The sequence below is a fragment of the Trachypithecus francoisi genome, unplaced genomic scaffold (assembly GCF_009764315.1).
Source record: "Trachypithecus francoisi isolate TF-2019V2 unplaced genomic scaffold, Tfra_2.0 Lachesis_group2, whole genome shotgun sequence".
NCBI lineage: Eukaryota > Metazoa > Chordata > Mammalia > Primates > Cercopithecidae > Trachypithecus > Trachypithecus francoisi.
In genome coordinates, this window is record NW_022681465.1 from 173,195,458 (window position 1) to 173,208,843 (window position 13,386).

Below are 13,386 nucleotides of genomic sequence, written 5' to 3' on the forward strand. Positions count from 1 at the left end.
GTTATGTAACAGTATTTACTATATTTTTAGGAATTAATATCATAGGAGAGAATTTTAACTTCAAAAGTGATACTTGTAGAATTAAAATACTACTAAACAATTGCTATTGTAATCACATGTATTAAGAACTTTAGTTATATTTACTCAGAAAAATTTGTAGCCAAAACAAGATACATTCAACTCCCTTTAAAATTGCATTCTCTTATCTAACAAAACAGAAATCACTTTTACAACTGCAGTATTTAAGTTGTTAAAATAAAAGGAGAATAATCTGAGGGAACAATACTTTAAATCCATTGGAAACCAAGACCAGTTTAAAACTAAAATGCAAATGCTTTGTTCTTTTGTGAAAGAATGCAATTTCTAATTTCAGTTGAATGATATTTTGTACCTTATTGATGTTTGGCTCCTCCATCATAGAATTTTTGATGGTTTCACTGTTGTCCTCTAATGACTTCATCAAGAAAGAATAACCACATGACAAAGAGTAAAGATGAGATGTAACACGCAAAATACTGGGGATTGTTTAAATGTTATATTTTAAACCAAATTTACTAGAAAAGAACACTATATAGAGTTATTATTCTTAAAATTTCATACACCTTATAAGAAGCATGTGTGAGGGTGCACGGTTAGGGGATGAGCAAAACTTAATCCCTCAGAACTCATTAACTACCACTATAATTTTTATTCTATCCCTAAGAAGTTTTTACTCAACTTCGAAATGTTGACATTAAAGCATGATTGAAACCAAAGTACTTTATATTAAAATAATCAGAGCTACTGGTGTCAGAGCACTATCAACAAAGTCGAATTATTCTCTTACTCGCTGCTATGTCTTATCTCCACATCTGAACCTTCAGGAAAATCTCTTGATTAGAAAATTTCAATTTCTACATTTATCTAATTCTCTTCCACTGATGAAGACAGAAACAGTCAATAAATAGCTTGGAAGCACATATACTTCTTAAAAGGGAATAGTAGTACTTGTTAAAGAAAGAGTTGTTCCAAGACTTTCAGTTCTTCTCAGAAAGTTCAACAAAACAAAACAAAAAAACAGAAAAAGGAATTGGGAACAATGATGGGAGGTGTCAAGTCCCAAGTTTTTATTAAGAATGACTTAATCTAATTGCAGTTGTCTGTACTTTCTATTTAAATACAAAGAGAGAAGACATTCTATTTTAAAACACATGTACCAGTAAACTTTACTATACAGGAAAAGAAAAGATCTGTGGAAAACCAGGATTTTAGGGTCAGATGAAGAAACTGTAAATAAAACTTCATTTTCAAACACATAAAGAAAGAAAGAGCAGTTCTCAGAATACTCTCCCATCACCTGCTATCCAAAATACAGGGCCTGTCATATATGTATCTCTTAACCACCTGGAAAATCACATGACTTCAACTAAAATATTTAAGTATAATCATCATTTTAGAAAAATAAGAGATGGAAGGTGATTCTGTTAATACTAAAACTAGGCTAGTAATCTTTCCAGTAAAGATTAATTTTACACAAACTCTATAAAGATTCTATTTAATTCCATTCAAATCTATGCTTTACTATGTAACATTTTTCTTTTCATATTCTTTATCAAAAAGACACTATTTTTAAGAGTATCACTATCAAGAATAAAACAAAGCAATAACAACAAACTTTTAATAACTACCATTAATTGTGTCAAGGTTTAAATAAACTTATTAAAACACTGCAAAGTAAGGGCTACTATAGTCATTTTGAATTAAAAACCAAAATTCAAAGAAAACATTTAGCTTACTGATAGTCACAAACTGTCAGTCCAACATTCATATTCATGTTCATGCTTCTGATTAAAATAATTACAATAAAAGTAATTTAAAAATTTTCTTGAGATATGAAACTCCAAAGAATAACAGAAATTTTAAAATGTGTAGTTATATTTATTATTTGCTACATTTATGTATTCTGGCTTGATTATATTACTATTTCCTTAATGATTCTATTCCTGGATCAACTAGACAATCTAACGGTTCAATAGTTTCTTTGTATTGTTTGCAGAACTACTTCATTTCCCAAATACCCAAACATATCAGCAGTAGAAAAATAAGATTTTTGTAAGATTAGTCAAATATGTCAACTTTTTTTTAAAAAAAGATCAAATAAACAAATGAAATACATTCATGTTTGTCTACATTTCAATATTATACAAAGGTACTCAGGTCAAAATTCTTCTAAGTCAGCAAGAATACTACACACTGTTTCCCGACTTGGTTGATTTGAATACATTTACAAAATGAGGCAAATAATAAATAACAGCATATACAGTTTCCACTTAAAATTGGTGCTTAAATTGAGAGACAATGAGATACATATGTAATTTTCCTTGAAGGCAGAAAGGTTAGATGTCATCTTGCTTTCTGCTTGTCTATTGTGAAGCCATTCAATTTATTTCTTCAACTGAAATATCTTCAGTGTTTCCTCCAACTTCAAAAACTGTACAAAGCTTGCTTTCAGACTAGTTCAGTGCTACGCAAAATGTGGTTCACATACCAAATGTCAGTTCTGAACTCTTTGTTATCAGTCCAGGAGACAAAAATAATTGACTACATCACTATGTCTACTGTTTAGTTCACCTGAACTTTTTAGTAACAAAACTTTCCAAATGAAAGAAGCAAGTTCCCCATATCATGAAACTGGTACTTATTACTAGCACTAAACTAAATGACCAAAAACAAAACAAAACAAAACAAAAACCCATTATGATAATATCAAGGTATAAGCAACCAGTTACAGCATAGGTTAATTTGGGTTTGTAAAATTTCATTAATTTAAGCATAATCCACAGAAAAGAAAATGTACATATTTAAAAAGTTGGCTGGGTGCAGTGCCTCAAGCCTGTAATCTCAGCACTTTGGGAGGCCAAGGCAGGTAGACTGTCTGAGTTCAGGAATTCAAGACCACCCCGGGCAACATGGTGAAACCCTGTCTCTACCAAAAATACAAAAAATCAGCTGGGCATGGTGGCATGCATCTGTAGTCCCAGCTACTTGGGAGGCTGAGATGGGAGGATTGTTTGAGCCTGGGAGGCAGAGGTTGCAGTGAGCTGAAATGATGCCACTGTACTCCACCCTGAGTGACAGAGACCCCGTCTCAAAAAAATAAATACATAAAATAAAAATTTTTCAGTATACAAACCCAGTTACAACTAAACTTCTAAGATAGACTTCTTTTAATTGTCACATGAAAATCATAGAAAATTTCTATCTTCTCTCTTAAATTGATGATCATGACAATTCAAAATACAAGAAACAAGATGCGGAATCTTAAACATTTTTTTCAAGAAAAAAGTCCCATTTTAATTTGAATTAAATTAAATTGATTTATGAAAATACTGCCCCCTTCTAAATTACACTTTTCTAAGCATTAATTGCCTATGTTTATGATATAAAATGTGTTTCAAAAAATCTGTAAAATCCAACTCATTTTAATGGTTATATAATAATATAAAAGATTTCAATAATAAAATATTAAATAGGTTTTAACTTATACAGACCTCATGTAGACATCGTTTCTTTGTGAATATATTTTTGATAAAGGTTTCCTGAATTTCTTCCTGCTTCACCAAATACTGCCAAAGCCTCTTCACAGACAGTGCCAGATGGTGTTTGGATCTACAGAGAGAGACAGCAAATTTAATTATAAACTTCAGAAATTTCTGATTAACTTGATAACAATTCCTTGGTGCCATATAAATGTTTATTATAATAAGTTAACTGCAATCAGACTATATGATTGGAGGCAGATCATATCGCCAACCTTTTCCTTAAAGGATAAGATAGTACATAATTTAGGCTTTGTGGACCATACGGTCTCTGCCACAACTACTCAAGTCTGATATTGTACAGGTAAAGTATCCCTTATCTAAAATGCTTGGGACCAGAAGTATTTTGAATTTCATCTATTTTCAGATTTAGAAATATTTGAATATATATGTCTAAATTAAAAATTCATTTATGTTTCATATACATCTTACATGCATAATCTGAAGGTAAGAAATTATATATATACATACATACACACGTGTGTGTGTGTGTAGAGATATATATATATATATTTTTTTTTTTAGATGGAATCCCAGTCTTTGGCCCAGACTGCAGTGCAACAAGGTGATCTTGGCTCACTGCAACCTCCACCTCCCAGGTTCAAGTGATTCTCCTGCTTCAGCCTCCTGAGTAGCTGGGATTACAGGCACCTGCCACCACGGCCAGCTAATTTTTGTATTTTTAGTAGAGATAGGGTTTCACTATGTTGGCAGGCTGGTCTTGAACTCCTGACCTCAGGTGATCCACCCACTTCAGCCTTCCAAAGTGCTGGGATTACAGGCAGTGAAGGTGAGAAATTATATTTTTAATAATTATATGCATGAAACGAAGTTTGTGTTAAATACTTATATGTGGCATTTTCTACTTACAGCATCATGTTGGTACTCAAAAAAGTTTGAATTTTGGAACATTTCGGAACTGAATTAGGGACTGTCAACTTCCAGTGGGAAAGCAACCACTGGCAATATGCAAAATTGAGAGCATTTATGGCTATAATTCAATAAAACTTTATTTAAAGAAGCATGGAGAGGTCTGGATTTCACCTGTGGGGATGGCCCTAGTTTGTTGATCCCTAGCCTAAGGTCATAGGATCTAACAAAAGTAGGTATGCTTTACCAAAATCTCTGGGACATAGCTAAGGCAGTATTAAGAGGAAATTCATAGCACTAAACGTCCACATCAAAAAGTTAGAAAGATCTCAAATTAACAACCTAACATCATAATGGAAAATATCAGAGAAGCAAGAACAAAGAAACCCCAAAGCTAGTAGAAGATAAAAAAATAACAAAAATCAGAGCTGAACTGAAAGAAATTGAGACACACAAAACCATTCAAAAGATCAACGAATCCAGGAGTTGGTCTTTTGAAAAAATTAGTAAGACAGAGAGACTGCTAGCTAGACTAATAAAGAAGAAAAGAGAGATCCAAATAAACACAATTAGAAATGACCAAGGGGATGTAACCACTGACCCCACAGAAATAAAAATAACCATCAGAAACTACTATGGGCACCTCTATGCACACAGACTACAAAACCTACAAGAGATGGATAAATTCCTGGACACATATACCCTCCCAAGACTGAACCTGGAAGAAATGATTCCCTGACTAAACTAATAATGAGCTCTGAAATTCAATCAGTAATGAATAGCATACCAACCAAAAAAAGCACAGAACCAGATGGATTAACAGCCAAATTCTACCAAATGTACAAAGAAAAGCTGGTACCATGCCTACTAAAACTACTCCAAAAATCGAGGAGGTGGAACTCCTCCACACCTAATTCTATGAAGTCAACATTATCCTGATACCAAAACCTGCAGAGACACAACAAAAAAAGAAAACTTCAAACCAATATCCTTGATGAATGTCAACACAAATATCCTCAACAAAATACTCGCAAACCAAACCCAGCAGCACAACAAAAAGCTAATTCACCATGATCAAGTAGGCTTAATTCCCAGGATGCAAGTTTGGTTCAACATATGCAAATCAATAAATGTGATAAATCACATAAACAGAACTAAAGACAAAAACCACATAATTATATCAGAAAAAGCTTCTGATAAAATTCAACATCAATCCATGTAAAAACTCCCAGTAAACTAGGTATTGAAAGAACATACTTCAAAATAGTAAGAGCCATCTATGACAAACCCACAGTCAACATCATACTGAATGGGCAAAAGCAGGAAGCATTCTCCTTGAAAATAAACACAAGACAAGATGCTCTCTCTCACCACTCCCATTCAATCTAGTATTCAAAGTCCTGACCAGAGCAATCAGGAAAGAGAAAGAAATAAAAGGCATCCATATAGGAAGAGAGGAAGTAAAACTATGCCTGTTTGTAGATGACATGATTCTGTATCTAGAAAACACCATGTCTCAGCCCAAAAACTCCTAGATCTGATAAACAACTTAATAAAGTTTCAGAATACAAAAATCAGTGTACAAGAAATCACCAGCATTCCTATACACAACAGCTAAGATGACAGCCAAATCAAGAAGGCAGCCCCATTCACAACTGCCACAAAAAGAATAAAATACCTAGAAATACAGCTAACCAGGAGGTGAAAGATCTCTACAATGAGAATTACAAAACACTGCTCAAAGAAATCACATAAGACACAAACAAATGGAAGAAACATCCCATGTTCATGGAGAAGAAGAATCAATATCATTAAAGTGGATATACTGTCCAAAGCAATTTACAGATTCAATGCCATTCCTAACAAACCACCAACAACATTATTCACAGAACTAGAGAAATCTATTTTAAAATTAGTATGGAACAAAAAAAAAGAGCCCGAATAGCAATGCAATCCTAAGCAAAAGGAACAAAACTGGAATCACATTACCTGATTTTGAAGTATACTACAAAAATACAGTAACCAAACGGAAAAGTATTGCTACAAAAACAGGCACATTGACCACTGGAACAGAATAGAGAACTGGGAAATAAGGTGACACACCTCTGGCCATCTGATCTTCAACAAAGCTGACAAAAACAAGCAATTAAGAAAAGACTGCCTATTCTATAAATGGTGCTGGGATAACCGGCTAGCCAAATGCAGAAGATTGAAACTGAACCCCTTCCTTGCAACATACACAAAAATCAACCCAAGATGGATTAAAGACTTACATGTTAAACCAAAAGTTATAAAAGTTTTGGCAGACAACCTAGGCACTACCACCCTGGACATAGGAACAGGCAAAGATTTTATGACAAGGACACCAAAAGGAATTGCAACAAAAGTAAAAATTGACAAATAGGATCTAATTAAACTTAAGAGCTTCTGCACAACAAAAGAAACTATCAACAGAGTAAACAGACAACCTAAAGAATGGCAGAAAATATTTTCAAACTATGTACCTGACAAAGGTCTAACATCCAGCATCTATAACGAACTTCAACTGATGTACAAAAGAAAAGCAAACAACACCATTAAAAAATGGGCAAAGGACAAGAACAGACACTTTGCAAAAGAAGACGTACATGCCAATGAGCATAAGAAAAAAGCTCAATATCACTGATCATTTGAGAAAGCAAATCAAAAGCACAATGAGATACCATCTCACACCAGTCAGAATGGCTATCATTAAAAAATAACAGATTATTTATAAAAAATAACAGATGCTGGGAAGGTTGCAGAGAAAAGGGAACACTTATGCACTGTCAGTGGCAGTGTAAATTACTTCAACCACTGTGGAAAGCAGTATGGCGATTCCTCAAAGAGCTAAAAATGCAACTATCATTTGACCCAGCAATCCCATTACTGGGTATATACCTAGGGTAATATAAATCATTCTACCATAAAAGACACATGCACACAAGTGTTTGCTGCAGCATTATTCACAATAGCAAAGACATAGAACGAACCTAAATGCTCATCAGTGACAGACTGGTTAAGGAAATGTGGTACAGATACAAGAAATACTATGCAGCCATAAAAAAGAATGAGATAGTATCTTTTGCAAGAACATGGATGGAGCTGGAGGTTACTATCCTTAGTAAACTAGCACAAGAACAGAAAACCAAATACTGTATGTTCTCACTTAAAAGTGGGAGCTAAATGTTGAGAACTCGTGAACACAAAGAAGGGAACAACAGACAGTGGGGTCTACTTGAGGGGGGAGGGGGGAGGAGAAAGAGGATCAGAAAAAATAACTATTGGGGGCCAGGCATGGTGGCTCACAGCTGAAATCCCAGCACTCTGGGGGGCTGTGGCAGGTGGGCTGCTTGAGCACAGGAGTTTGAGACCAGTCTGAGTAACAAGGTGAAACCCCGTCTCTACAAAAAATACAAAAAATTAGTTGGGCATGGTGTTGCATGCCTGTGATCCCAGCTACTCAGGAGGCTGACACAGGAGGATCATTTGTGCCCAGGAAGTGAAGGCTGCAGTGAACTGTTATCATGCCAATGCACTCCAGCCTGGTTAACAGAGCAAGACTTTGTCTCCAAAAAAGGAAAAATAACTACTGGGTACCAGGCTTAGTACCACCTGAGTGATGAAATAATCTGTAGAACAAATCCTCATGAGTTTATTTCTGAGTTCTCTATTTTGTTCCACTGGTCTATTTGTCTATTTTTGTACCAGTACCATGCTGTTTTGGTTACTGCTGCTTTGTAGTATAGTTTGAAGTCAGGTAATGTGATGCCTTGCTCTTTTTGCTTAGGATTGCTTTGGCTAGTCCAGCTCTCTATTGGTTCTATGTGAAATTTAGAATAGTTTTTTCCTAATGCTGTTAAGAACGATGTTGGTAATTTGACAGGAATTGTGCTGAATCTGTTGACTGTTGCTTATATAAACTTTCCTCTTAACACTTCTGTAACCAGCTATTTTCTGTAACCTGCTCTAGCACTGCTCTAGAGCAGGCATCAATAAACTATGGCTCACAGTCCAAATCTAGCCTACCTACCATTTTAAGAAATAACGTTTATTGGACAACAACTGAATATATTTCTGTACATGTTGTCTATGGTGGCTTTTACTCTACATTGGCAGGGTTGAGTAGTTATGACAAGAATGTGCAGCCCAAAAAGTAAAACTCCTATCTTAAAAACAGTATTCAGGGTGGGTGTGGTGGCTCACGCCTGTAATCCCAGCACTTTGGGAGGCCAAGGCGGGTGCATCACCTGAGGTCGGGAGTTTGAGACCAGCCTGGCCAACATGGTAAAACCCCATTTCCACTAAAAATACAAAAATTAACCAGGCATGGTGGCGGGCTCCTGTAATCCCAGCTATTCGGGAGACTGAAGCAGGATAATCGCTTGAACCCAGGAGGCAGAGGCTGCAGTGAGCTAAGATTGTGCCATTGCACTCCAGCCTGGATGACAGAGTGAGGTGTCATCTCAAAAAACAAACAAACAAAAAAACCCAAACAATATTCATAAGAAAACCTACTTGAAAGGAGTGTTTGTAGGTTCCAGTAAAGCTTTGTGGCGAAGAATTGCAGGACCTGCAGACAAACTCTCTTCAGAGGTATGACTTGCGATATAATTTTGAGGTGGCCCACCATGGATTTCAAGTCGTCGGAGAAGAACTTGTTCCCAACATTGAAGAGTTTTTAGAACCGCATGACAAAGAGGTGAACTAACTGGAAGCTCTAAAATGGCAACAATGACTCATATTAATCTTATGCAGTAAAATGCCATATTCAATTTTAAGGAAGACTGAAATGAGAGCGGGGAGAACGGATGCAGGAAAAAAAAAAAGACTGAGATTAAATATTAACATACACTTTGGCAGGGAAGATGTGCAAGGTGAGATGGGCAAAGAAACCCAGAGGATTACAGAAGGTATGCCGTAAATCTGTGTGAGTATTTCAACATTACTGCTTCTGACTTTAATATTACAAGAAAAATGTATCTGAAGATTTTGAAAATATGTATGTGGGGAAAATTAATTGCTTTAAATCAAACTTGTCCAACCCATGGCCCACAGGCTGCATGCGGCCCAGACAGCTTTGAATGAAGCCCAACACAAATCCGCAAACTTTCTTAAAACATTATGAAATTTGTGATTTTTCTTTTAAGCTCATCATCTGTTGTTAGTATGAATGTATTTCATGTGTGGCCCAAGGCAATTATTCTTCCTCTGTGGCCCAGAGAAGCCAAAAGATTGGACACCCCTGCTTTAATTTGTATCGGACTAATTTCTGTATGGCATATAACTCTTATTTAAGAGCTATAGAAAATGAAAACAAAACATCAAGTTAAAATTAAATAATACTTGCCATGGAACTCAGCACTTTGCAATTCTGCCCATCCGTACTCTGGAGTCCTGATCTCACTTTCAACTTTTAGTGATTCCTTCTACTTACCTCTCTATATCTAAATAACATGCTTAATACTTAATTTTTCAATTTCAGAAATGATCTACTGACTTACTACTATGGCATAATGAGAATAAACTCCTCTGTCATCATTATGATAGAGTCTCGTAAAAATATTTGGTTAAATTGGTATTTTTGTGTTTACTGTATCATATATACAGAACTATAGTTCATAGCAGAATCACTTAGTATGTTATCATGCCCCTTTCTTTCCTGTACAATCTTTTCCTCCTTTGAAGTTAATAATTGCTAGCTTTTGCATTTGCTTAGTTTTCTCTCCATTGTAAAATCCCTTAACACTTGGCTACAGTATAAATAGAATCTCAATATAGTCAATCCTATCACGTTCAGTGCCCTTGATTTCTTGGATGTTGCCCTCCTCAAGCACCTAACAGTATGACAGATACATTTACAGATGGCTGGTTTAGTTAAAAGAAATCTAACTTCTATAACAGGATGTCACTAAACTTTTCCCCCACTCCAGAAAAACAAACAAACAAACAAACAAAAAAACAAGTAGTAAGTCAAAAGCAATGGTACCATGAGTTCAAGTGGAGCTATTTATTACCTGCAAGATCATGACCTGCAAAGGGATAAAAAGTCTTCAAATTGTTGAGCACCAATTGCACCATTGCCAGCCGCATCAAGGACCAACTAAAAATAAAGCAACAACGGATCTGTTAAAAATTTCTATAGGAATTTAGAAGAGTATACTACCCTTTGATTCAACAAATTCCACTATTAGGAATCAACCCGAATATACCCCTCTACGAAAACAAAATAATATACACATCCAGTTAGTCGTGTCAGCATTATCTACAATAGCAGAAGTGCAGAAATAACCAAAATTATCCATGACGAGAGTACTCGCTGAATAACTATTTTTGACCTAAGGAATATTAGGGTAACCATAAGAAGGAATGAAGAAGGATCTCTAAATGTTAATATGGAGTAAGCTTTCGTATGTAGTAACAAATAAAAAGCAGGTAGCAGAATACTATATGTAGTATGCTACCCTCTGCAAGAAATCAGGGGGAATAAGTTTGGACAGATGCTTTTGCTTATTTGCAAACAGAAGGATAAACCAGAAGCTAATAAAAGTGATTTGCTGTAGAGGATGTGCAGAAGAAATTGGATAGAGTAAATAGAAGCTTAAGTAAAACTTGTGATGTCACATTTTTATATAGTTTGATTTAAAAAAAAGTCAGCTTCTCTTTTATTTCAAGTGGAACATATTTATTTCTTAAAAGATTGAATTTTTAGTTATTTTTTAACAGTGGTAAAATACAAAAACATAAAATTTACCATTTTGGCCATTTTTAAGTTTATAGTTCAGGGGCATTAAGTACATTCACATTGCTGTGCAATCACCATCACTATCCAACTCCAGAATTCTTTTCTTCTTGCAAAACTGAAACTGAAAATTCATTCCCCATTCTCCCCCCACCACCAGCCCTTGAAAACCACTATTTTATTTTTAGTCTTTATGTATTTCACGATTCTAGGTACCTCATATAAGTGAAATCACATACTATAACCCTTTCTGTGACTGATTTATGTCACTTAGCATTATATCCACGTTGTAGCATGTGTCAGAATTTCCTTCCTAATTAGGGCTGAATAATACTCCACTGAATGTACATAGCACATTTTGTTTAGTAATACATCTGTTAAAACACACTTGCTTGTTTCTTCCCCTCGGTTACTGTAACTAATGCTGCTAAGAACATGGGAAGTACAAATACCTGTTTCAGTCCCTGTTTTCAATATTTTCAGGTATATATACATAGTGGAAAGGCTGGATCATATGTTAATTTTATTTTTAATTTTTTAAGGAACCAGTTTTTCACAGTTGTTTTTACTGTTTTTCACAGTTGCTGCACCATTTTACATTCTCACCAAAAGTGCACAAAGATTCCAATTTCTCCTCCTCCTTGCCAGCACTGTTACGCTTTTTTTTTGTAGCCATCCTAACGCATATGAGATGTTGTCTCATTGGGAAACTGATCTGCATTTCTCTAACGATTAATGATATTGAGCATCTTTTCATATGTTTATTGGCCATTTTCACATCATCTTTGGAGAAATGTCTATTCAAGTCCTTTGTTCATTAACATTTTTTTTTTTTTAGAAATACAGATGGGGTTTTGCCATGTTGTCTGGGCTGATCTTGAACTCCGGGCTTCAAGTGATCTGACCACCTTGGCCTCCCAAAGTGCAGGGATTACAAGTATAGGCCATCATGCCCAGCCCTTTGTTCATTTTTTAAATTATTTGTCTTTCTGTTGTTGAGTTGTGCAGTTTGACTTTTAAATGATTTATATACTGAAAAAGTAAAATTCATTCAGCGGGGGAAAAAAACCCTCAATAAACCAGGAAGTAAAAAATCTCATAGTAACTTTTAAATAAAGAATGACTTCAATGTCCTCATATATTTATTTCTTTTGGAAAATTTACATTTTTTTATCACACCATTAACATACCATGTTTTAGTAAAACATATATATGTTTTAGATGTAAACATATCAACAGAGACAAGATAATATTCCATCGTTCATGAATGTAAGAATAACGCAGTACTAAAGCTAGAGGTGAGCATTTAGAACATTTACAGAGTACTTTCTGAAGATAGTGCCTATTGATATCTTACAGTACTAGTGTTCTACTGAAAATACTTTATATTTTCTAGACTAAAACAGTAGAACTTGTTTATGTTAGAGCCCAAAATGCAAGGTATAATCTTGGAGCAAGATTTGTGAGGAATGATGCAAATTACGGATAGTCCATTAATGGACAAACGAAGATATGTGAGAAATTATTGTTAAGGAAAGGAATTTAACAATTTCAACTAAAGAAATCTGAGTTATAATGTGTTATAAAGTCAACATAGAAATTATTGTTAAGGAAAGGAATTTAACAATTTCAACTAAAGAAATCTGGGTTATAATGTGTTATAAAGTCAACAAGCTATTAATTTCACCTCACATGTATTTTTTCAAAAATATTATTTATGTAAACCATGATTTTTAAAAAGAAATTTAAAATAAAATATTCCATACCTATATGAATTTGAATTAGAATGCTCCTGGAGATGGAAATCTGATGCTAAAACATCATCATCATCATCATCATCATCATCATCACTTCCCAGACTCTCCTCTGAATCATATTCAGCTCTACTTTGAGAAGGGGGCAGAAAAGGCTAAAATAAAGGAATCATGAAATTTATCAGCCAAATACCTAATTTAATACATTCAAACATATAGTCTAACAGTAATAATTCATCTCATTTGCAGATACTTCATTATAAGAGAGGTAAGTATTATCTTACCATCCTATGCCTTTGACATCACTTGATACAATTCCATTATTTATTCATCCATTCAACAAAAATTTATTAAGTATCCACTCTGCAGCAAGAATTCTACCTGATTTAAGAATTTTTAAGACAGATACAATCACTACCCTCAT

The 13,386-nt window shown here is 34.7% G+C and overlaps 1 protein-coding gene across 5 annotated transcripts in view; it reads right to left on the bottom strand.

Moving 5' to 3' along the window:
- Positions 1 to 13,386, bottom strand: part of DMXL1 (Dmx like 1) — a 178,854-nt gene that overhangs the window by 41,034 nt on the left and 124,434 nt on the right. For 2 of the 5 annotated variants that reach the window (XM_033181471.1, XM_033181472.1), the window contains 5 exons: positions 12,975 to 13,117; positions 10,484 to 10,569; positions 8,985 to 9,186; positions 3,531 to 3,648; positions 392 to 454 (listed from right to left, as the gene is read on the bottom strand). In XM_033181471.1, coding sequence (XP_033037362.1) covers positions 392 to 454; positions 3,531 to 3,648; positions 8,985 to 9,186; positions 10,484 to 10,569; positions 12,975 to 13,117 — 612 coding nt within the window. Of the gene's footprint in view, positions 1 to 391; positions 455 to 3,520; positions 3,649 to 8,984; positions 9,187 to 10,483; positions 10,570 to 12,974; positions 13,118 to 13,386 lie in introns of all 5 variants that reach the window. The other 3 variants (XR_004430118.1, XM_033181474.1, XM_033181473.1) reach the window with 2 other exon arrangements.